Here is a 24,399-nt window from a genome sequence, read left to right on the forward strand (position 1 = left end):
CCCCCAAGGAGAGGCGTAGGAATAGGATCAATGGTGCCAAAGACGGTAAAATACGGTGGGACAAATTGAATTCGGCGGTCAATCTCTTGGTTTCAAGCCATCTGTATAAGTGAGGCACAGATAAGATCGGGGTATGTTCCGCTGAAGCCGTCAGGCCAGGGAGATCCTTTCTGGACCCTTTGGAGTGCATCCGTCGAGACTGTACGATGCTGAGATAGTTTATAGTCCTGAAACTCAATTAATGAAATTGTATTTGAAGGCCATTCACTCTGAACTTATTCGTGTTTCATAACGTACCGTGGGTCCTGGAACGCCTTCGGCTCTGCATGTCTCTCTGTCTCTTCGCTTGCGTAGGGAGGTTGCAGAGATGGACGTCATTAGTAGAAGACAGCTGTCTGATAATCAATGTCTCATTGCCTGAAGAGGTTGCATTCAGAATCAAGAACATAAAGAAGCATGTGATCGTCGACAAAATGATATTAATTTTATCGAGCAAGATGGTATATGCCAGTGTAGTAGTTCTTACTACTGGCATTGAGACAAGAGGCGCCTTTAGAATTTAGCTATTCATTGCTGACTTGACAACTGCTGCGCCGTTTCACTTTATCGATTACATTCGAAACAAACACCTCAATCAAGGAAGCTTCAGAAACAGATTCAGATTCAGATCGAGAAACAGCAAAAAGAAACTGATCACGCTGGGGATCGAACCCAGAATCTTCTGATTCGTAGTCAGACGCCTTGCCATTGGGCCACGCGACCTCGAGTGTTTCTTGTCACTTTCGTTCACTCACAAGTACATGTTGCTGAGCCGCCTGGACTGACAGAGAACGGCGCCACTTTTTTGAATTTCATCCCTGGATCCCTGTAGCTGATTGCCCCTAAAACATTCAGTGCAACGCGCTATCGAAAACGGGCATGGGAGCTGGAAGGGCTGGACTAAGCTGAGGTGGGGGTAGTATCGAGTCTATCGACTGGTCGGGAGCTCACGCCAAGGGGAGCCGTACGGGAGCAGCTGTTTAGCGTGGGTGACGACTCGCCCGTAGAGCATATGTGGCATTTCAGGGGACAGATTGGAAGAGATTCACTGTCGTGTAATATTCTTCCTTAGAACCACCACAAGCCGATCCGGTTCAGTTTCGTTTCTTTGGACTCGGGCATCTCCAATTCTTTTTTCCTCTCCTGGTTCTTCTTCTTCTTCTTCTTCTTCTTCTTTTTTCCCCCTTCCGACCTGTGTTTCTCTTCTATGATCACAGGATTCTAGATAACGGCTCCTTCGTTGAAGCTGGTGTTCCTCCCTCCCAGGTTCCCTTGAGTCTCGACAGCTCGTCCAATCTTTTTTTCCCTTCTCCCTTCTGTCGAGCTTACTTCGCCAACATCAACCCCCTTTGGCCCTCATCAAATCATCCATTTTACAAACATCGCGACTTCTACTTCGAACCGGTATCTATACGATTGAATAATCATGGCTGCCGACAAGGCTGCCGTCGCCTCAGGCGCTGACCTAGGCGATGGTCTGAGACAGCGTCCTGTCGCTGGACAAGCTAACCTGCAAGTCCCGACTCCTCAGCCCGAGGACAACAAGAAGCTTGTCAAGAAGGTACTGCACCTGTCTGTCGAAGAAGTGCCATTGAACGATACTGACCACACCTCAGGAGCCCTCATTGCTTCAAACACTCGACCAGTGGGAGGTTGTCATTGCCCCGCTGATCTTCACTCTCCTGGCTATCTTCACTCGACTCTACAAGATTGGTATCAGCAATATCGTTACTTGGGATGAAGCTCAGTATGTCGAATTGACTTTCACCGTCCCGCGAACCTTTTCTAACGCTCCAATAGCTTCGGCAAGTTCGGTTCCTACTATATCAAGCATGAATACTACTTCGATGTCCACCCTCCTCTTGGCAAGATGCTCGTCGGTCTCTCTGGAGTCCTGGCTGGCTACAACGGAACATTCGAGTTCAAGTCTGGCGAAAAGTACCCCGAGGAAGTCAACTACACCATCATGCGCATCTTCAATGCGGCTTTCGGTATCTTCTGTATTCCTCTTGCTTACTACACTGCCCGTGAGCTCAAGCTTCGACGTCCTGCTGTGTGGCTTGTTACTCTGATGGTTCTTTGCGAGAACTCTTACACCACTATCAGCCGTTTCATTCTACTCGACTCCATGCTGCTATGCGGTACCGTGGCCACCGTCTTCTGCTGGTCCAAGTTCCACAACCAGCGACACAACAGCTTCGAGCCCGAGTGGTTCTTCTGGCTCTTCTTGACTGGCCTCAGCATTGGCTGTGTCTGCAGTGTCAAGCTTGTTGGTCTTTTCGTTACCGCTCTCGTTGGTCTTTACACCATTGAGGACCTCTGGCGAAAGTTCGGCGACACCAAGATGCCTGTTGTAAGTAGTATCACGACTGACATCTGTGCTTTTCTAACCATCCATAGACCACTCTTGGTGCCCACGTCATCACCCGTGTTGTTGGCCTCATCGTCATCCCTTTCCTCATCTATCTCCTCTCTTTCGCCCTGCACTTCGCCATTCTCGACCGCTCCGGCCCTGGTGATGCTCAAATGAGCTCCCTCTTCCAGGCTAACCTCAAGGGTACCCAGGTTGGAAAGGACAGCCCTCTCGAGATCGCGATTGGTTCTCGCGCTACTATCAAGAACATGGGCTACGGTGGTGGTCTTCTTCACTCTCACGTTCAGACCTACCCCGAGGGTTCCAAGCAGCAGCAGGTTACTTGCTACCACCACAAGGACACCAACAACGATTGGTTCTTCTACCCTAACCGCCGAGAGGAGGACTACAACCCTGAGGGTGATCTCCGATTCATTGGTGACAACTCCGTCATTCGACTTATCCACGCTCAGACTGGCCGCAACCTGCACTCTCATGACATCGCTGCCCCCGTCACCCGAGGCCATAAGGAAGTTTCCAGCTACGGTAACCTGACTGTTGGCGATGACAAGGACCACTGGAAGGTTGAGGTTGTTCGTGATTCTGCTTCTCGCGACCGCAGCAAGATCAGGACTCTTACCACTGCTTTCCGTCTCAAGCACGAGGTCCTTGGTTGTTACCTCCGAGCTGGCAACGTCAACCTTCCTCAGTGGGGTTTCAAGCAGATTGAGGTTACTTGCACCAAGGAGAACAACCCTCGTGACACCTACACCCACTGGAACGTAGAGGCTCACTGGAACGACAAGCGTAAGTAATGAAGAAAATGATGTAGACTCGCTCATGCTAACTTTATATAGTCCCTCCCGCCGAGGCTGGTGTCTACAAGTCCCCATTCTTCCACGACTTTGTTCACCTGAACGTCGCTATGATGACCTCCAACAACGCTCTGGTCCCCGATCCTGATAAGCAGGACGACCTTGCTTCCAAGTGGTGGCAGTGGCCTTTCCTTCATGTCGGTCTCCGTATGTGCGGGTGGGGTGATGATATCGTCAAGTACTTCCTCCTCGGTAACCCTCTCGTCTACTGGGGTTCTACTGCTTCTCTTGGAATTGCTGGCCTTGTCATCGTCTGGTACATTCTTCGATGGCAACGAGGTGTTAACGATCTCAGCGAGAACGAGATTGACCACATTCACTACGCGGCATTGTACCCCCTTGCCGGCTGGTTCCTTCACTATCTTCCTTTTGTTATCATGGCTCGTGTTACTTACGTGCATCACTACTACCCGGCTCTCTACTTTGCCATTCTCAACTTTGGCTTCCTTATTGACTGGTTCACTCGCAACCGCAACAAGACCATCCAGACCATCGTGTATGGCATTCTCTACACCGTCATTATCGGCCTTTACATTTACTTCATCCCCATTTGCTGGGGCATGACTGGCAACCACAAGCAGTACAAGTACATGAAGTGGTTCGACAACTGGCGAGTCACCGACTAAGGGGTTCATCAATGTTTTGAGCAATCTCTTTTCATCTTGATCACACAGTGATCCAGACGAGCTGTCTCATGCATCGCCATGCAGACGTGTTTTGTATTGTTCGATTTCGAAAACGTGCTGCAAGGATATAGAATTGGGGAACTCATGTAAAAGACGGGTCGCGGGATTTGTTGGGAAATCAAAGCAAGGAATGAAGGAAGAAAAAGACGAAACAGGATCAACGGAATAAGGCAGTTACGGATGGATCTTGTTTCGGTAATGCTATGATATTGTCATTTCTGTTGCCCTTAATAAAGGTGGCCTCGGTAAGGCCAGCAATGTATTATGCATTATTGTGTACAATTCATGTTGAGCTTTTCATACACTTATTCCATGATGACGACGTTTGCTGGCTGACTGGGTATCATGATGCGTCGTGTGTCTGTAGATCATTTGTGTCCTCCTCTTCGCATTGTCTTGGGTTATCCTCTAACAGCAGCCACCTCCCGCTGACTTGTTGGCATCTCCAGATAGCTTGACTTGACGATTTCCACCAGCCCCTGCACCCTTGACCCCGGATCTTCTGTCGTTAAGATCGTACTTGCCCGCCTGGATGTTGTTGTATATCCTCTCTGCTACCCGCATGAAAGCCTTTTCCACATTCTCGCCACTCTTTGCGCTTGTCTCGACGTATTCCATAACGCCATTACGCTTAGCCCACTCCTCTGCCTCCTCGCGTGTGACCTCACGCTTGTTGTCCTCCTGTTGTGTCAGGTCTGCCTTGTTACCAACCAGGATAACCACAATATCGGGCTCGGCGATCTGTCGTAGATCGTTGAGCCAGTCTGTAACATGCTGAAAGGTTTGCTTTCGAGATAGGTCGAAGACCAACAAGGCACCGCTTGCGCCTCGGAAGTAAGATCGGGTGACAGACTTGTATGTCTCCTGGCCAGCTGTGTCCCAAAGACTAAGCTTCATATGCTTCTGGGGTGTGTTGGAGTCATCCCGAGGAGGTTCAGGAAGACCGTCGGCTTCTTGGTCCTTGTTATCGGGGTCTGAAGAGTTTGCAGCGCCAATTTTTGAGTGCGGAGGGCCGACGGGGACGATACGGGAGCCGAATTCAACGCCAATGGTGACGTCGTGATGAGGCGAAAAGCGTCCTTCGCAGAGACGGATGGTAAGACTAGACTTGCCGCATCCTGAGTCGCCGATGCAGACGAGTTTGGCGATGTAATCCCACGGTGTGGTCGACATGGGAAGAGACTGAGAAGGCTGATGAGAATTGAAGAGGAGAGGTTCGTTGGAGAAGAGCTGATCGATGGGCTTGGTTTCCGCGAGCTGAAAGAGGATGGAGTTAAGCACGTGCAAGCTGTCCTTCGCGGTGGTGCGACGTCAAACCCGAGGTACAAAGTAAGATAAGAGAAGTATCTGATTCGGTGATGCTGGTGTTTCGCGAACGTGACTTGGTAATGAGAAGGGATGGGTTGTAAGTGGTAGAAATTTAGGGTTGGAGGAAGCTGGTGGTTTATCTGAGGGGAGCTAGAAGCTAAAGGTGGCTCGGGGCGGGCTAAGTTCAGACTTAGAGATGGCGATAGACACGAAATGACGATAAGAGATCAAAATAGTGTAAGTGAGACAAGTGTTGTGTTTGTACAGATCACAATTAGTAGAAATAATAGAAAATAGAGGGAACTGGAGAGTAGTGCAAGTCAGATATTGGAGCCTGTGGCTATGGTTTGAGATGCTGAGCTGTCACGAGTTACAGCATTGTACGACACAAGCAGGCAAGCTAACTCAGTGAAGCAACTCGGCAACCAAACAGATCAGATCAGATCCAGTATCAGTGGAGCCTCGAGGGTGCTTTGGTGCTGCACCTCGTGCCTGAAGGGCCCTCTCCGAATGGGGATTAGGGGTTTCTTGGTGGTTATCAGTGACGCAAGGGGAATGGATCGATATCGTCTTGTTACCTAGGTAGTCCTTTGGTCTTTGAGGTCAGTTGATGCGTTTTGTCTTTGATAAGTACGTATAAGTGAATGTATCAATACTATCTTTGAGAAAAGAGTCGTTTGATCTGTTTCTTTGATACGGGAAAAGTCATCTGTCGCTGTGTCTGATATCGCAAGCAACTTGCCTCCGCGTGAGAACTGAGTGAGACTCAAGAGATCTTCAAAGTGTCACAAGACCAAGCGAAGCTTGATTCAACTTGGCAAGTAGCGACGAGTCAAGAGAGTTTCAAAACAATCTTGATGATGTGAATGAGATACGGGTTACTCATCAACAAAGACCATCACCATCGCAACTCTTTGGTGGCAACAACATGCAGTCAAAGAATCGTCAACAAAGTGGAGTTGAAGGCTAAATAAACGAGAGTGATTGCGTGCATCTTTGGAGGTGCAATACCTCACGTGAAGGTATCTCAAGCCGCTCTTTGACTCTAGCTGGTACTTGTTAGACATGTCGTGTGCCTCAACCCCACGGCTGCCTGTGGCGCCTGAGGTGCTCGCGTCTTCAGGTCATTGACCGCCTGCCCAGGTGGCTCTCTAGGGGAGAAAAGAAAACTCAGGACCTTGACCCTAAGTGATGAAAATGCTAGGTAAATTTAGCCTAAGCTTAGGGGACTCTTTACTAAGTTTATTTTGACACCCTATATCCAGGTTCGGTGTTTTCTTACCCCCTCGGTGGCTCTGTCCGTTAAGGTACCTAGAGGCTAGGCCCACTAACAGGGGTCCTCCCAGCGGATCTGCCTAGGCACCTTTGGCACTGACTGCACTGGGGATGGACGCAATCGGTCAGCGACTCATTCGCTGATAAGCCCCGGACCGTCCATCTGCCATCTGCCGCCTCGCCTCATGACCTGGGTCGGGTACTTCCACCACTCTCTGCCTTAACCTTTAACAACCAGCCATTCATTCATCTGCATCTCAGCCGTGATTTTTTGCCTTTGCCTGGACGACAGTTTTATCTCCTCACCACCTCCACTTTCTATCTACCAGCCTCCATTATTGCGATCCCGTAATCCCAAACAACAGTCGTCTTCTGCGCTTACACGGCGATACCTGTGGTTGCCTATCACCGTATTTACGTCACGTCAGATATCTACATCAACAAGGACTGGCTCCTACATATTTGCCCGCACGTGAGGCGGAAGGAGTCGAGAGCGCGCGATGTTTTCGGAGTGTATGTCCTATTATTCCCTACGCCGTCTTGCAAGCAAGCTGACTTGTTCTTTAGATGCATCGAGGTTCTTAGCCCAGTCACAATCCAGGCTATCGAACTTCGGACAAGCCGATAACAACGACAATCCTCCACGACAATCAGAGTGGCCATCCCGCTCCACACGGAATCAGCGCGAAACAGGACGAGGAAATGGACCAAGTAGATCTTTCTTGGGTCGAGGCTATGGAGGAAACCCATATCAACAAACCGGCGCCGGGTCTCGGTTTGGTCAATTAGCTTTCGCATCGCGCATATCAGCTGCCCAAGATGCACCACTATTCCACAGCACTTTGGACGAATTTCGGGAAGAGGACGACGAGGAAGAGAGGGATCGAGAGGCTGCCGATATGTTTGCTCTCCAGAGGTCAAGGCGGGTAGCAGCTGCAAGCAAACTCGCCGATAGTGTTGAATCCGACGCCCATAGCCGGGGTTCTTTGGAGGACAGCTTAAACCAGGAGGGTCCATATCGAGATATGAGCATGCGCCGCGGTATTCGAAGCAGCTGGAATGGAACGAGAAGCACTCACCGCCCAGGACTTGCGAGAGATACCATAGGTGAAGAAGCCGAAGACGATGCTCGTTCAAGTCTAGACCGAGACAGTAGTCAGGGAACCGATGCTAAAGGCAAAATGGTTGACGTTGGACTCGAGTCGCAAGATGATCCAGATGAGGACCCTCCGGCTTCGCTTTTGGGAGGACAAACTCCGCGAGAAAGCAGCCCTCCGGCTTTCCAGCAATTTAAGAGCACAGATGCGGAACGAACACCATTCATGACGAGGCGAGAGTCTACGACAGAGACCGATGCCAGTATACAGCGAGGTGCTCCCCAGGACGAAGAGCCTGTACAAACGACATTTCAATACATCGAGGGTGAAATCTTTCGACATGATCCTTTCTTCGCTTGGATCTTCTTAATCAGTCTTGCTGGCATGCTCTCGACATTCTTCTTGGTATGGCTTCACACATCACCACGGAAAAGCCCGGTCGGCGACACCATCTACACTACACTACAAAAGTCATTTCACATGCTTGCGGTGGATACAGTAGTGGCCGTGTTTGTATCGTTCATCTGGCTGGCAGCCCTACGATCGTTTGTGCGGCCTCTGGTCAGCGTGATCTTGATTGCGGTGCCAGTCATCCTGTTCTCCTTTTCGATATACTCCTTTGTGTCGTCCTTCAAAGGCCGATGGCACGGGAGCAGTTTCCAGGATTCTGTCATGAGATGGGCTTCTATAATCCCTGCAATCTCTTGCATATTATGGATCTGGCTTGTAGTACGAGGACGACGCGCCATCCAACAGGCGATTGAGATTCTTCAGTTTTCCAGCCGTATTCTAGCCCAGAACTCAGCGCTGCTGTTCGTTGGTTTTGGATGTTTGGCCTTGATTGTCGTGTGGACCTGGGCATGGCTCGCTATGTTTACCAGGGTCTTCATGGGCGGTCATTTTAGCAAGTCCATGCTCCGCTTCGTAATTCAGCTTTCAAGCTGGTGGCTAGGTGCTGCATTCATCTTCCTTTACATGTGGACGGTCTCGGTGATCAATGCTGTTCATCGTGCTACCACAGCCGCAACGGTATCCCAGTGGTACTTTCATCGTAATGCTGGGCCTGCTACGCCTTCGCGCGAGATTGTTTCAGCTGCTCTCAACCATGCTCTCACGACTGTTTTTGGCAGTCTCTGCGAATCAACTCTTTTGTCTCTGTTGATTCGAGCACCTCTGATTTTCCTACCCAGGAAACTCGGAGCTACCGTCACAAATATTGCATCGTTTTGGATCCCAACACCGGTCATCGCACTGATGAACCCACTGACTGTTACTTATTCTGCTATACATTCTCAGAATCTTGCTACTTCGGCCAGGGGCCTGGATCAGATGGAGCTTGTATCCCCAACGGTCCCTACAACTACATTGACTCCGCGAGCTTTGCGAAATCGCGGACAGCCCAATGGACTCTTGCCCTATCGACTTGCCAAACTGCTGCTTGTGGCAACACGACTTATCATGGCCACTGGTCTTGGTTTTGCAGGTTGGGTGATTACCGCGAAGCAGCTTCGAATTCAGCTGCCAGATGGCGTGGGTGTCCGAGGTTCGGCTTATGCCTACGTCGTTGGTATGATGGCCAGTTTCATTGGATACTCTGTTATGGGCGCGATGGAAGGCATCTTGAGCGGTATCGTCGACGCAGTTTTGATCTGCTACGGCAGCGAACGACGCATGGAAAGAGGACATGGACGATTTTGTCTCGAGGCAGCATATCTGTTTGGAGAGCGCCGAGGAGGCGACACAATGGAGTACGCATGAGTGGTTTTCTTTTAGCTGGCGCTTTTGGTCCAATAGGTTGGACGGGATAGACCCGTGTAGCAGAGGACTCGGGAATATGTTGAATTGATTTTTGGGTTAGGGGTGTTTCTGGATGGAAGAAGACAGCTACTAGATTTGAATTCAAAGAGTCTTGTAAAGTCATTCGATTGGTGAATGAAGGTACCAATAACTATTGACTAAGATCTCCAGGGCTACGTAGGCTACGGGTCGTTCTTTGGAGTTGCAGTCATTGATCAATAGCGTTGTCAAAATGCGCGCCCTTAAGTGGACGAGTCAGAGCTAGAGCTAAGGTAAGGTACCAGTGACTACTCTCTGACTCAACCTCGACCCCGATTCCGTCAGGCTCAAGGTAAGAACGACATGATTCTTGAAGGGCCAAAGCAAGGACTACCTTATCGTTCTCTTAGTGTTTGTCAGTGGATGGTTAAAGCTTGGAGATACCTGCCTGATATCCGTGCGGCTCCGGCTCCGGCTCCGGCTTTGGCAAGGGTCAAGGAGTTACCATGATCGCATATATAAAGGGAACACTACTCCGTACCTAGGTAGTCATTGCTTGATTGTTTATTCTTTTCCGTCTGCTTTCAAACTATTCGTATCTCTCCGTGTGCTTCGATTAGACCATTTGATAAGATTCCATTGTTAGCTCACAAGAAGCCTTATTCTACGTCTCGCATCCCCCAAAACGGCACACAAACTTGATCATACATACTCAACATGTCTCCCGCAAAATCCATAACTGTTCTCTGTTCTCCCTGTCATCTTGGTATCGAAGATGTTGCCGTTGGCGCTGGGCCAAAAGCGCTCATCAATGCCGGCTTCATCGACGCAATTCGCAACCTGGGCGTGACTGTCAACGCTCACGAGATCGAACCTGTTGATGACTTTGACGGTGATATCAGTCGCCTCTTCGAGCTTCTGCGTCGCACTTCCCTACTTGCAGAAAATATCACTCGCAGGGGAGAATTCCCTATCATTTTGGCTGGTAACTGTTCAACCACTGTTGGTGTTCAAGCCGGTTTAACAGCTGCGCTTGGGGAAGTACCTTCTTGTGTGTGGTTTGACGCTCACGACGACTTCAACACGCCTGATGTCCTTAAGAGTGGATATCTTGACTCAATGCCTGTTGCCATGATGGCAGGTCTGTGCTGGAAGACTCTCTTGGCTAGTATTCACGGATTTGAGGCCATGGATCTCAAGCAAAACCTTGTGCACTGCGGTATGCGAGATGTGACAGACCTTGAGCGCTCTCGAGTCGAGGAGGCTGGATTCCCCATCATTTGGGGAGATATAGAGCAGCATGTTGACTTTGAGGGTGAACTTGGCAAGGTCCTCGATAAGAAGAAGTTTAGTCAAACTATGGTGCACTTGGATCTTGACGCTCTCGATATTTCTGTTGGCAATGTCAACAAGTTTTCTGCGCATGGTGGATTGCTGGCAGATGATCTGGAGAAATGCTTCAAGATGATCCCTTCAAAGACGAAGCCGGTATCGTTGACGATTGCATCGTTTGACCCTTCGTATGATGAACCGGGAACTATCGAGCCTGTTGCTATCAAAGGAGTCGTTGCTTTCGTCCAGGGCTTGATTTCACAAGGGTATCTTGAGAAATCATCAGATTAAGAGTAAAGATAGATCGTACAGGAATGAGAACTTGAATCATGCCACATATCGTATCAAGGTCAAGATAATAGACTTCATAATTATGCATCGTCAAGTTTCAAGTTTGCTGAGTTGTTTTATTGTTTATTCTGGGTCGATCTTGACCAATTACACGTAAAGAACTATCCAATCCTAACAGGCATCATAAACAAAGGAAACTATCTGAATTATAGCAGCATGCCAATCATCAAACTTCAAGCAGAAGATACGATCCACGAGGTTGCTGGAGAATGAGCTCGTTTAGGGATCGGAGCAGGCTTTGGTAGAGTCCAGCCAAGCATTGACATGACAACTTTGGGTGCAGTTGCTATGACTGGAGCTGGGGCTGTCGTAGGGGCTCGAGCTGTGTAAGGAGCCGGGGCTGTCTTGGGTACAAATATTGTTGTTGTGTTGAGTGTGACTGAGTACACAGGGACCGATGCTGTGTTGGGGATAGAAGAAGCTCTTGGGGCAGAAGATGTTACTATAGCAGATGGCGTCGTGGGAACACTTGGCGCTGATGAAGTAGCTGGGACTTCTGAAGACGGTGCCTTTGATGGCTTTTGGGTGACTTCAGAACTAGGAAGAGGCTGCACAGGTGAGCTCTTCTTATGAATCTGAGTCTTTGGTTGGAGTTTTGGTTCCATCTTTGGCTGGACATCCTTAGGGTGAGCCTTAGATACCGCCTGATGGTCAACGATTGGAGGGCTGTGTTGGAGTCCAGCTTTGGGCTTGGGTCTTGCTTGTTCCTTGACGGGCATGACGATAGGCTCCGGCTCATCTTCCACAGTTGGAGGTGGAACTGCCGTCTTCTTTATCGGCTCAGCTTTTGGCTTGGGTTCAACCTTTGGCTCGACCTTTGGATCGGGCTTCTGTGACATCTTCACCTCGAACTTGAGCAATGGCTGAGGGGTGACCTTGGACTCCTCTCTGAATTTTCTTGGGAGAATCGGCGACTTGGGTTCAGGAGGTACATTCTTCTTTACTGGGGGCTCTGGCAAAGGGCGTGGTGCTTGCTTGGGTGTAGTGATCTGCTGAAGTGACTCTGATGTGTTGTCCATATCCTCAGGCTTCTCAACCAACTGAGGCTTGTGTTCAAGCTTTGTTTGGGACAACTTGGGTTCATCCCCTAACTCTTTGTCAACAGGTGAAGGCAACGTGCCGGGCTCAATCACTTTCTCAGTTTGAACTGGCATACCAGGCCCAACAGGCTTGCCATGCTCAAGAAGTGGCTCTGAGTTGGACGAGAAGAACGGGTGAGGGGGTACCACTTCACGTTCTTTCGGTGGTGCAGTGTCGTATCGAGATACAGGAGGCCGAGGCTGCTCGATATTCTCCTTTGCAGTCATACTTGAGGACGTAGAGAATCGAGAAGATGTCGAAACTCGAGAACTTTCAAACGAGTCCTTGGAGAAGCCCGAATCTGCAGGTGAAGTTGCCTCAGGGTCATCGCTGTTTATACGCTTGAACATTCGGCCGATGCGCTTGGCAGCTGACTTGGCTGTAGGCCGACGCTTAAGAGACTTGATAGATCCAGGCATGTTGAGTTATGGTGAATGCTCTAGTTGGGGTCGAGACTGTCTATCAACTGTCGATAGGAAGCTGGTGAAGATTTGTCTTGGAAGTGGCAGGCTCGGGATCGAAGTGACAGGGATGACTGGAGTACAGCCGGCTATTCTGAGAGCTTATAGAGAGACTGTATCGGGAGGCTGAAAGACCATATGAGTTTGGTAGGTAGGGCTCTGTATAAGTTTTATGGTCAAAAATAGCACATGGACTGAGAATCAATAGCCAACCAGACCAGACAAGAACAGGAATGGGACAGGGCTCAGGATATCTCCGAGTATTTATAACTCAACCTCAACAGTACAGCAATCTGCTATCATTTCGGATTGTAACTCGGGCCATACCGCCTCGTGGGGCCGCCGGGAGATCGTAGATGGATGATCCATGTATGTAACTGCACGACATAAGAGCTGAACGGCCTGTGTTCCACCTGAATCACGAATCTATAGGCCCTCGATGCTTCACGGAACGTGACATTATCTGCAAGATGCTGGAGCTGTAAGCAAAGGGACACGTCTTCGCTCAGGTGGCCATTTTTTTGTTTTTTATGGCAGGGAATATGCTGCCTCCGGACGACCGCTCCAGTCGAAGTCGGGAAACTCCCGGAGTCGGCCGGGTCGGGGCCGGGATGGGCGCTGATTGTAAGCCGCATCTTTTAATCCGACTATGACAGGAAATTTGACAGAAGGATTTTCTAAACAAATCATTTATTTAACGACTTCTTCCAGATCATTTGACATGATATGACTCTCACATGTACAAGACGCGGCCCATATCGGGACGGGGGATTATTCCGCATGCAATAGAGGATGATTTATGTGTTTCAGAGCTGCACCTGCATGTGCATGTCTTACATGTCAACTAATCGGAATTCTAGAATATGGATACGCTTTATCTGTGTTACATGTCGGCAACATAAACATATACGGGCCTACGGATGCTATCCTTTATTCTCTTCCATTTGCCATATCATAAATAGATAGTGAAGAAATAGTAAATTGTTGTCAGGAGTACAAGAGAGAAACCAAGTAAATGTATCATATAATGACCAATCGCCAAGATACGCTTTGTGAAGAAACACATTTGGACCACAAGGTACGAGTAACGGAGGATTCGGACTAGCATTTGAAGTAATAAGAAGATTCATGCTCTATGTTCTTGGATCTATATGTATGATGAAATATAAACAATTGAATCAAGATGTGTATGTACCAGCACCACAGCTCAACCACCTAACGCCATCGCAATGCATATTTACTGGTTCCAGTTGTTGAATTGCCACTTGACCTAAACATTGTGTTAGTGATTGATCAGACATGAACATTCAAATGTCAACTTACGTAGCTGGGGTTAATCTTCTGGACATCGGGAACACCCAAGTTACCAGCGTCAATGGCAATCTCGTGCTTGAGAATGTCGATGACCTTCTTGACACCATCGACACCGAAGACGTTGGCGTACATGAAAGGACGTCCAAGACCAACAGCCTTGACACCGAGAGAAAGAAGCTTGAGGACATCAGCGCCATATCGGACACCACCGTCAGCGTAGACCTCAATCTTCTTGAAAACCTCGGGGGCCTCCTGGTGGATCTCAAGAGCGACCTCAAGACCAGAGGGGCTGCCATCGAGCTGGCGACCACCGTGGTTGGAGAGGATGATAGCGGGAGCACCGTGCTGAACAGCAAGCTTAGCATCAGCAGCAGAGCCAATACCCTTGATGATGACAGGGAGCTTGGTCATCTTCTGGAGTTTCTTGTAGTAGTCCCAGGTGATGTAGGAGTAGTCGGAGTCGGCGGAACCAACACCGAATCGAGCAGCACGGTGTCGGTTGCCGTCAGCAGCAGAGTCGACGGTGAAGACGATGGCAGCAGCACCAGCCTTCTCGGAGCGGTCGAGGAGCTCTTGGGTCTCAGTGTCGTTGGAGGTGAGGTACAGCTGCTGGAAGACGACCTGGCCCTCAGACTTGGCCTTGGCGATCTCCTCAATGGTGAGAGAGGCGTAAAGAGCGGGCATGTAGAGAATGTCACCCTCACCGGCACCCTTCATGAGGTTAAGCTCAGCATCGGGATGAGCGTTACCAGCCCTAGCACAAGGGCTGATGAAGAAAGGAGCAGAGAAGTTGTGGCCCAGGATCTTGGTGGGCAGAGTGTTCTCAACGTTTGTGATATCAACCATAGTTCGGGGCTTGAAGCGGTAACGCTGGAAGACCTCGAGGTTGTTACGGTACGACCACTCGCCAGCAGCGCCGTTGCGGTAGTATGTGTAGTTCTCGATGGGGAGGTAGTTCTTAGCAGCCCACTCAAAGTCAGGGAGGCCGATCATCTGCTCGAGCTTGGGGAGCTTTCCGGTGGGAAGATCGCTGACGATGATCTCGAGACCAGTGTCGGGCTGCTCGAGGAAAGGACGAGCAGCCATGGCCCCCGAGAGGAGGGCGCTGGTAAAGATCTGAGTGCGCATTGTGATGTGATGAGAATGAGTGTGTGATGGGTAGTAAAGAGTGTCTTGGCTGGGGAATAAGAAGTGTTGATCAGAAGGGCGAAGCGGCTCTTTTAAGCTTTAGAGAATGAGAGTTGATGTCAAGACTGAATACTACGGAAACATGGATTCTATGGTCAAGGTCAAGCTCAAGGCCATGGTCAAGGATGTTTGCCTGGTCTTGATTAACAATGAACCCATCTGCTGCTCTGTCTGTGTTAGTGCCCCTTGCAAAGTCTAAGAGATGGAGATACTAACCAAGGCCAATGACATCGATTCGTAATGCGATGCAACGGCAGAGGATGAGCCACGCATCGGAGTGCCGCTGCCTTGGGTCCACTACCGAGATTGCGCCTGTAGCAGCTTCTACTCTATCTGATCCGTTTCTGTAACAGGTGAAAGGATTTTTGTATGGGCACTTGGACTCTGTAGGTATGTGATAGTGATAGTGATAGAAGATAGCAGAGGTCCTCTCGTTATACTACATTCCTCTTTGGTGTTTGTTGCCCGTTATTTGCTATATGGTATCAAGAATACTACATTACTCGTCATATACGCGCAGTCGCAAATCTTGGCAACTTGGCCCAATGCTCCGGTTCAGAATTCATCCGTTCTCGAGGATATAAATGTGGAGGGCTAGTCTAGGTATGCTGGGAGTGATACAGCATGTTTCTTGGCATGGTGATCCCTGTAACTCGTGTCATTCACACCTCGATCGCATAGTTCAACCGCGCCGAAGTTTACGACGCGGGAGACGGTTACTAGATCGGGCATTGGCTATACAGTGTGACAGGTTCAATTCATGAGCATGCTTCTCTAGTGGTTGGCATTAACAAAGCAACGAGTCATTCAGCCCCTTGTGTGGTTGAGCTGAAATGTTTTGTTTGACGATAATTTTAGGTAGTTTAAGCTTAGAAAATAACCAACAGCCAGGGCATCTAGGGAGGCGATGATCGTAAAGCTAGCAGAGTTTGTCTTGGATCACTAATGCTCACATAAGGATCCGTGGTCCATATGAGGCAATCCCCTGTTACGCATAGAGCATCTTGTATCCAGTTGATCCTCCGTCTGTTTCACGGGGACATCACAAGCCAAGGAACTGAATAATCTCTCACTGTTAAGGATCTCTCGGTGGATCTTTTGAGTGAGTGTCACTCCTAGTCTCGATATCCCACTCGGATACAGTCTCCACCATGTTTTGTAATCTTGGTGGATGCAGTATTTAGAGTTTTTATGCTTGTCTGATAAACTAATTTAGCTAGAACAGAACATGACGTTGAAAATGAGGCGCAGACAAGACATGACGAGTCAAGCTACCTCTGTCGGGACATTTGCCACGCCATGCAAGGTCTCTATTCATGTGCGCTCTCAGTCTTCTAGAACATTTCCAAAGCAGGGAACGGAGAACGCCTTCCGAATGCGCAACTACAGGGTATCAAATCATCCATAGCGAGATAACAAGGGTCGTACTCTCTGTGGAAACGTCCCCTTCTTCTCGGCATGAATTCCTGCTCGGTCCAGTTCCTGAGTCTATCGGTCAATTTTTCTTGTGAGCTGCCAGAAACAGACTTAGTCAGGCCGGGAGCGGTCACAGCAGAGATTCCGTTAGTCACTCAAGTGCCGGGTTCTCGCTAGAGAGCATCGTCCCGCTCGCCTGGAGTTGAAACTATGGCGCCGCAAACGGCCTATCTAAAGGATGCCCCCCTCACGTAAACTCAGCCTTGATCTTTCGTCTTATCAATCTATGATCTTTGATCAGATGCTGTTCATCAAGTAAGCCTTATACTGAATACAAGTTAATCAACAGTGATCTATCGACAATATGCCAAGCAGTTAGGCCAAACAGAACACTCAATAACCACTGATCATGAATGAATGCATTGATCGATCATAGAATGCCTTGTTTTGTATGAGACCCATTGACCCTACCATCGACAATCTCTCTTGGTCGGAAAAATTCAGCTCGGTCGTCCATCTCGTCCGTCCGACGAGGGCATGCTAGCTCCGAGACTGCGAGGATATTTCCATTACAGGAGAGAAACAATATCAAATATTGTCTTTTGGTGGATCATTTATGAAGTAATGTGACTGGGTATCAACCGACATCTCAGACTCACTCACGTCTTCTGATCATTTGCAAACGAACTGCAAGAGCTGAAATGCTTTCCCCCCTCGAACTGACACCTTAAGGTGCCTGTTACGACCAATATGACACTATAAGACGCTGTCTCAGCACCCGAGTGTGATTGAGCCCGTGCTGCCTGTCGATCATATCAAGATACACAGGTATTATAATGATCTTGTTATGTCTCCTTCGTCTCCAGGGTGAGAGTCGTACTGATCCAGGCTATGGCATTGTCAGATTTGATCGCACCGAAATGCTACCTGCATCTCAGTGCACCTATCGCCTGTCATATACAAATCAGTAACAGTTCGCTTGGCAATGGTCCACTTGCAGTCTTAAAGTACACTGACTAGCGCAGTTAACAACTATGTCCCTAATTATAATATTAAGGATAATAAAAGGGCCAGTCTAAAGGTACAATCTTGTGTTTAACACATAAATAAACCTCTCTACGACTAATTAAAAAACAACGGCGCTGATGTGTGTATTTGTTATACAACAAGTATCATATAATTGATTCATTTACCAAAATGGTGAAAAAATGAAACGTCACCTGCAGGATTCGAACCTACGCGTGCGAACACAATGCCTAACCTTGCTTTCCGGAGATAGCAGGGCATCGCCTTAACCACTCGGCCAAAGTGACTAACTTATTTACATAAGATAGTCAATAATGCCGAAATATATGGCTGAGGTTTGTGGCACTATCGCCTTCCTACCAAACTCCCCGGGCTACACACCGAGATCTCTTTGCCAAATATACTTTCATTCTTCATGAGGAAAAGGATTCTTTCTGCTTCTTTTGACAGTGCTTTATCTGGAGTACATATCAAATAGGAAACCATATAGTTTCCGCTCGTGGCTATGCTGAGGATGTCAGTCACTGAACAAGTAAAGTCGCCATTATATTTTTCACTCGGAGCAACACCATTTGCCTTCTTTCTCTCCTGTATTCTCACACAACTGACACCCGAGATGTACCACAACTACGTAAACTCATAAGTGCTACTTCGGGTCAGTTGTGACTTCAAGCAATACTACAAAGGCACAACTCGCCTACGTCTGAGCACGGCGCCTTAATGTCTTGTGCAAGATGGCACAGCATCGCGTTAATCACTCGGTCACGTTGTATTATAATTTGACAACAGGTCGTGGTTTTGTCACAGCATGTGCTCAGATTGATGATACAATTCAAATGTCAATGTCTAGTAGTCTCGGCATGTGAATCAATGTGAAAGTTGAGGCTGAGTTGCGTACGGACAAGGGCGGATAAGCACAAGTCATGCAAAGGCTTCGAGAGTATTTGGGCAGATTCGTCAGACGTCAAGGCATCTCATGCAAGAGTCTAGCTATCCCTTGATCGATAGGGTCTTATTCCCGTCGTATTTTTATTTCATACACGGACAATGCTGTAAGACTGCGCCCCTACTCTGTCTACTCCGTACGGGGCAGAATCACAATCATTAGTCCTATATAGGTCCTATTCGGGCGTGCTTGATCTCGTGTTTCACAGCTTGCGTAAGTGAAAGAGTAAGCTCATTGCTAACAACAATTAATCACTCTCACAAAATGCGATTCTGAGAAACAAAATTGATTGATTAATTTACCACAATAGGAAGCATTCAAGCGCAGCTTATTTAGGTCTCGTGTGGCTGAGAGCTTAACATCCTTGCCTCGTTCCTGATTCGTATCCGCTGACGTCGTTATTTCAACTTCCCTCCCCCACTAACATCAACCGCTAACTTAACTGCTAACTTAACCGTCGACCTCTTTTATTATCTTCATCGCATTATCTATAACTAGTACCTACAAGACTCACTCTTCACTATCAAATGATCGTCCAAACTTAGATCTCCCCTCAAACCTCTCATCACCTGTGAGCAGCTCATGGCAGGCATTGTTGATGAAAAAGCTGCTGCTGCGGGTCAGCAGCATCAACCCCGCGATGGCGATAACAGAAACACAGGGGCTGTGGCCTCAGACGACCTTCAGTTACCGGATATTAACTCTGCTGAAGGAGTTGGAGCACCACCCCCTTATGGAGAGAGTCATGATCAGGTTCATTTCTCTCAGCCTGGGTTTGACGCTGGTGCAGCGATAACTGGTACATGCCATCCGTCTCTGCATATCAAGCTTGTATAAACTAACCTGCGTCATTCTCTAGGCGATGGTCGAGTCAATATTAATATTAATGCTAAGAACAGGAGGCTTACAGACCTTCTGGCTCCAACGCTCCAAGGTCAACTTGCACCTGAGCCCGAGCAGCCTGAACTTCCTCCAGCATATATCCCTCCCAGTCTGGGAGGTCTGCCTGGACAAACACCACCACCCAAACTCAATGTCGTCGTGCAGATTGTGGGATCTCGCGGTGATGTTCAACCCTTTGTCGCTTTGGGAAAGGTCCTCAAGGAAACTTACGGACACAGAGTCCGAATCGCTACTCATCCTACTTTCCAATCCTTTGTTGAGGAGAATGGTCTCGAGTTCTTCAGTATTGGAGGCGACCCTGCCGAGCTGATGGCTTTTATGGTCAAACACCCCGGTCTCATGCCTGGTTTCGATGCCATCACAAGTGGCGAAGTTAGCAAACGCCGAAAAGGTATTCAAGAAATTCTTATGGGGTGTTGGCGATCTTGTATCGAAGGAGGAAACGGTCTCGGTCCGCCACCAAAACCACATGCCTCAAATGCTCCATTGGACGTGTCTTTGGAGGTGCCAGGCGGACCTGGTCAAGAGCCATTTGTTGCAGATGCTCTCATCGCAAACCCTCCTAGCTTCGCCCATGTCCACATTGCTGAAAAGTTGGGCATCCCGGTACACATGATGTTTACGTGAGTTTGTTTCTTTGATACAATGCTGATGAATACTGACCGCTCCTCTAGCATGCCTTGGTCCCCAACACGAGCCTTTCCTCACCCTTTGGCAAATATCCAGTCATCAAATACAGACGACGTGATGACGAACTACATGTCGTACACACTCGTCGAAATGATGACATGGCAGGGCTTAGGAGATGTCATCAACAGGTTCCGGGAGAAGGCACTCGATCTCCCCCCACTTTCACTGATCTGGGCACCTGGACTTCTTGCAAGACTCAAGATCTCTTGGACATATTGCTGGTTAGTTCTTCTAGTGCATTTCAGGTATATATCTAACTTGGTACAGGTCACCGGCATTGATTCCCAAGCCCAACGATTGGGGACGACATATAGACATTGCTGGCTTTTATTTTCTCAACCTTGCTTCCTCATACACCCCTGATCCAAACCTAGAAGCATTCCTCCGAAATGGCCCGCCCCCTGTTTACATCGGATTTGGATCCATTGTTGTCGATGACCCCAATGCCATGACCGAGATGATCTTTGAGGCAGTCAGACTTTCAGGCGTCAGAGCATTGGTTTCTAAGGGCTGGGGTGGACTTGGTGCTGACGATCTTGGTAAACCTGATGGTGTGTTTATGCTTGGCAATGTTCCTCACGATTGGCTGTTTGAGCACGTCTCATGTGTGGTACATCACGGTGGTGCTGGCACCACTGCCGCTGGTATCAAGGCTGGAAAACCTACTCTCGTGGTCCCCTTCTTCGGTGATCAACCATTCTGGGGTGCTATGATAGCGAGAGCCAATGCTGGCCCCGACCCCATTCCTTACAGGCAACTGACAGCAGAGAAGCTTGCAGAAGCCATCAAATTCTGTGTCAAACCGGAGACTCTGGAGCAGGCCAAGATTCTGGGCCAGAAAATCCGAGAAGAGCGAGGAACTGACGTTGGTGGTAAGAGCTTCCACGATCATCTGGACACGGACAAGTTGCGTTGTACTTTGGCTCCAAGCCGAGCTGCGGCATGGCGCGTACGGAGAAGTCAAGTAAGGCTGAGTGCGTTTGCGGCTGCAGTGTTGGTTGAGCAAGGCTTACTGCAATGGTCTGACCTGAAACTGTAAGTTGAGACATGAAAACCGCCAGGGCTGGGCTAACATGTACAGATACCGTATGACGGAGTACAACACAGAAGAACAGCCGACTGACCCAATCTCTGCTTGCACATTGTCACTTGTCACTGATATAGGAGGGATCGGAATGGCAATCGCCGATATGCCCAGAGAGCTCTTCAAGAGCATGTCGCAGCCCAAGAAGAAAAACTCCGCAGCAGGAGAAGCACAGAATGCCACAAGCCCTCTGGCATCAGGTAGCGAGACATCGCTCCCCGCACCTCAGGGAAATGAGCCGGAGAAAAGATCGACACCTGCACCTAGTATTACAGACACAGAAACTTTGGGCTCTACTGTTTCTACTACTGCTCACTCCAATGCCTCACAGCCAACGCTGAGTGACACAGCATCCAGCTCCTCTCGTCCTTGGTCACCAGACCAATCTAGTACCCAAGGATCGATCAATGACAAATCTTGGAAAGATCAGATCAAAGAAGCGGCTGGCAAGCAGCAGCAACAGCGCCGTGGTTCGTCTGTCAATTATGTTAATGCAGCCGTCGGAACTGGAAAGGGAGTTGGTCGGGTTGTGACCACTGGTGCCAGAACACCAATGAACTTCTGCCTTGGACTAGCCAGAGGTTTCAGAAACATGCCAAGGCTGTATAATGATGATACTATTCGTCCCGTCGAAAAGGTAACGGGAGTTGGCTCCGGGGTTGTCGTCGCAGGCAAGGAGTTTGGCTATGGCCTGTTTGACGGCATTACAGGTCTGGTAACACAGCCTTTGAAAGGTGCCGAGAAGGAGGGAGTCCAGGGGCTGGTCAAAGGCTTTGGCAAGGGCATCGGAGGTTTGATTGCGAAGCCGGCAGCCGGTAAGTTTGTTTTCAAAAGTTGGGAATGTTGTACTGACATAAAACAGGTTTCTGGGCCATCCCAGCTTACACCATGCAGGGTGTGAATGCAGAGGTCTCCAAGTTCTTTGCCAAGAGCGTCCAGAATTATATTACTTCATCGCGAGCTATCCAGGGTCAGCACGAGATGCACGAGGCAACACCTGGCGAAAGAGAAGATGTTGTCCAAAGATGGAACAACGTCAAGTTCGACCTCAAGAACTTCTATCAGTGGAAGAGAAAGGAAAAGGTTGCAGGAAAGCGCCCTGAGGAGCCCCGTCTTGACAGTTCAGAGGCTGGGTTTGAGAGGCCGCGTACAGGATGGAGACAGACTAAGAATATGTCTTTTGAAGAACGAAAGAAACTTCACGCCGACAAGGATGCATGGAAGAGGGGATTCCTGGACGCGCCTGTCCCACAATCAAACGCAAGTGGTGCTGCAAGTATACAAACGAGCTCATCCGAGGACCCCGAGCTTGAAAAGGCCATTCAGGCGTCAGTGCGGGAGACATCGCGTGGCAACAGTGAGGAAGATGCCCATGTGGAGGCAGCTATCCGCGAGAGCATCAAGGCTGTTCGGCAACAGGTTGGGTCGAACGAGGCAGGCCCTCTTCCTCTGAAGGATCCCTCCATTTTCGAAGACGCCGACTATCAGATCACGGACGAGGAGTATCAGGCCCTCGTTGAGCAGGCGATCCAGCAGAGTCTAGGCAACGATGTGCCATTGCCCGACTATTCTGATGTGCCAGAGCTCGATGCAACGGATACTGTGTCTCAGCCTCCCGCCCAGACATCCACCCAGGAAGATGATGAGGAGCTCAGGCGAGCTATTGAAGCCTCGAGGAACCAACCTCCGCCGGCGCTCCCGCCGAGGGAAGAGAATGATGATGAACTTGAATGGGCCATTGTAGCGTCGAAAGAAGCTATGGAGCAGGAAAGTAACCAGCGGTCTGAGGAAGATATCGTCATGGAGTACGTCAAGCGACAGAGCTTGGCGGAGGAAGAGTATAGAAAGCAAATGGCAAAGGGGAAGGGTGCAGCGGGTGGTGGCGATGATGATGACGAGGAGTTGAAGCGGGCAATGGAGGAGAGTTTGAAGATGAATCGGGGAGATGCATCAGGCCCATCAGGAAGATGAGGCGGTAAACGCAATGGACAGACGACGATGTGATGTGAATTCGACAAACCTGCAATAAACTACCTAGGATACCCGTATTAAGCACGAAACAAATGAATGGTGCCGTTTGCAATTGCGTGCCTATTTGTGCAAACAGCCGCGTTAGTGTATGCGTGCATCATGTCGGCGTGCATCATGTCGGCGTGCATCATGTCGGCGTGCATCATGTCGGCGTGCATCATGTCGGCGTGCATCATGTCGGCGTGCATATATTAACTAATAATCCACCACGTATCCATTCCCCTGTCTCTGTCTATCAACGTCTTTGCCAGATAAAGTGAGGGCAGGGCCAGTAAAACTAGTATATATAGGTCAATCATGGCACCCGTTCCAGTCAGTTGTCCCCTTCAACCTGGACATCTCATGTCGTTCACGACTTACACCACAACTACCATACTCAATCATCCCTGATCTGCCAACGGACCAGACCAGTAAAGATGTCTGAGTAAGAGAACGAAAGTGTAAGTGAAATACATCCAGCGTCTTGTTCAGTCTTTGTATTGACGTCTCTCTTAGGCGATCAGGGCAACAAGTTGCAGACCCGTCCACAGCCAAGTCTCCTCAGGATGGAGTGTCAGTGCCAAAAGACATGTAAGTCCATAGAACAACGCATACGCCTCCGATAGATGCTAACATGAAGAAACAGGCCAAAGTTGACAGCAAGAAGAAGCGGTATCCGCGTCCTCCACCCCAGAATCCCACTGCCAAATGGTTGGCCCTCATGGAGAAGGTTAGTAGAGAGTCCAGGGACAGGGGGGATGAGTCAGGCCGAGGTGTTGAAGAAAAACACTGAGGATATTCGGGTTCTGGAAAACAGGTATGAAGGGCTTCACTCAGCCGTCAAGGCTCTTCAGAGTGAACTGGGAGGACGGTCCAGCTGTGGAGACCAAGTCTGAGGATGAGGAGCCCGTATCGTCCTTTTGTCGTATTGCATTGGACTTGTTTGGGTAGACGTTAGTTGCCACATCAAATTGAGCTTCTCCTCTACCATATACTTATCTTTGACGTGTAACGAGACCTTGGATGCTGAAGATATCGGCAGCGTGTGTTGAAGAGTCTTCTGGATAGTAGATCTGGGGCCTGTAACTACACCTTTAGTTAGTTTGTACAGAAGAGTAGTGTTTATATGCATGTCTGGTTCCTACAGACGCCAGTTTCTGCTGCTGTAAGAGTTATATCGTCCGTACCG

At 49.1% G+C, this 24,399-nt stretch overlaps 8 protein-coding genes and 2 non-coding genes across 10 annotated transcripts; 5 read left to right on the forward strand and 5 right to left on the reverse strand.

Moving 5' to 3' along the window:
- Positions 1-690: 690 nt before the first annotated feature.
- On the reverse strand, positions 691-762 carry J7337_000346. Its single transcript has one exon. It is a non-coding gene; the product is annotated as a tRNA-Arg (tRNA).
- A 703-nt stretch (positions 763-1,465) lies between these two features.
- On the forward strand, positions 1,466-3,893 carry J7337_000347 (uncharacterized protein; the record flags this gene model as incomplete). The annotated part of the gene is made up of 5 exons (XM_044818103.1): positions 1,466-1,600; positions 1,656-1,786; positions 1,840-2,392; positions 2,440-3,199; positions 3,250-3,893. The coding sequence occupies 5 exons, from the start codon at positions 1,466-1,468 to the stop codon at positions 3,891-3,893; spliced, it is 2,223 nt and encodes a 740-aa protein (XP_044685805.1).
- Positions 3,894-4,361: 468 nt separating this feature from the next.
- Positions 4,362-5,126, reverse strand: J7337_000348 (uncharacterized protein; the record flags this gene model as incomplete). The annotated part of the gene is made up of 1 exon (XM_044818104.1): positions 4,362-5,126. One exon carries the CDS (start codon positions 5,124-5,126, stop codon positions 4,362-4,364), a length of 765 nt encoding a protein of 254 aa, XP_044685806.1.
- A 1,910-nt stretch (positions 5,127-7,036) lies between these two features.
- Positions 7,037-9,391, forward strand: J7337_000349 (uncharacterized protein; the record flags this gene model as incomplete). Its single annotated transcript, XM_044818105.1, has 2 exons — positions 7,037-7,049; positions 7,104-9,391. 2 exons carry the CDS (start codon positions 7,037-7,039, stop codon positions 9,389-9,391), a joined length of 2,301 nt encoding a protein of 766 aa, XP_044685807.1.
- A 735-nt stretch (positions 9,392-10,126) lies between these two features.
- On the forward strand, positions 10,127-11,032 carry J7337_000350 (uncharacterized protein; the record flags this gene model as incomplete). Its single annotated transcript, XM_044818106.1, has 1 exon — positions 10,127-11,032. The coding sequence occupies one exon, from the start codon at positions 10,127-10,129 to the stop codon at positions 11,030-11,032; it is 906 nt and encodes a 301-aa protein (XP_044685808.1).
- Positions 11,033-11,265: 233 nt separating this feature from the next.
- Positions 11,266-12,591, reverse strand: J7337_000351 (uncharacterized protein; the record flags this gene model as incomplete). The annotated part of the gene is made up of 1 exon (XM_044818107.1): positions 11,266-12,591. The coding sequence occupies one exon, from the start codon at positions 12,589-12,591 to the stop codon at positions 11,266-11,268; it is 1,326 nt and encodes a 441-aa protein (XP_044685809.1).
- Positions 12,592-13,870: 1,279 nt separating this feature from the next.
- On the reverse strand, positions 13,871-15,075 carry J7337_000352 (uncharacterized protein; the record flags this gene model as incomplete). The annotated part of the gene is made up of 2 exons (XM_044818108.1): positions 13,871-13,903; positions 13,957-15,075. 2 exons carry the CDS (start codon positions 15,073-15,075, stop codon positions 13,871-13,873), a joined length of 1,152 nt encoding a protein of 383 aa, XP_044685810.1.
- Positions 15,076-17,765: 2,690 nt separating this feature from the next.
- J7337_000353 lies at positions 17,766-17,864 on the reverse strand. Its single transcript has one exon. It is a non-coding gene; the product is annotated as a tRNA-Ser (tRNA).
- Positions 17,865-19,105: 1,241 nt separating this feature from the next.
- Positions 19,106-23,171, forward strand: J7337_000354 (uncharacterized protein; the record flags this gene model as incomplete). Its single annotated transcript, XM_044818109.1, has 6 exons — positions 19,106-19,322; positions 19,383-20,049; positions 20,101-20,337; positions 20,384-21,151; positions 21,198-22,015; positions 22,063-23,171. 6 exons carry the CDS (start codon positions 19,106-19,108, stop codon positions 23,169-23,171), a joined length of 3,816 nt encoding a protein of 1,271 aa, XP_044685811.1.
- A 476-nt stretch (positions 23,172-23,647) lies between these two features.
- Positions 23,648-24,003, forward strand: J7337_000355 (uncharacterized protein; the record flags this gene model as incomplete). The annotated part of the gene is given in 3 exon segments (XM_044818110.1): positions 23,648-23,655; positions 23,727-23,801; positions 23,814-24,003. 3 exon segments carry the CDS (start codon positions 23,648-23,650, stop codon positions 24,001-24,003), a joined length of 273 nt encoding a protein of 90 aa, XP_044685812.1.
- Between the last annotated feature and the right edge of the window lie 396 nt (positions 24,004-24,399).

This window comes from Fusarium musae, chromosome 1 (genome assembly GCF_019915245.1).
Source record: "Fusarium musae strain F31 chromosome 1, whole genome shotgun sequence".
NCBI classification, from domain to species: domain Eukaryota; kingdom Fungi; phylum Ascomycota; class Sordariomycetes; order Hypocreales; family Nectriaceae; genus Fusarium; species Fusarium musae.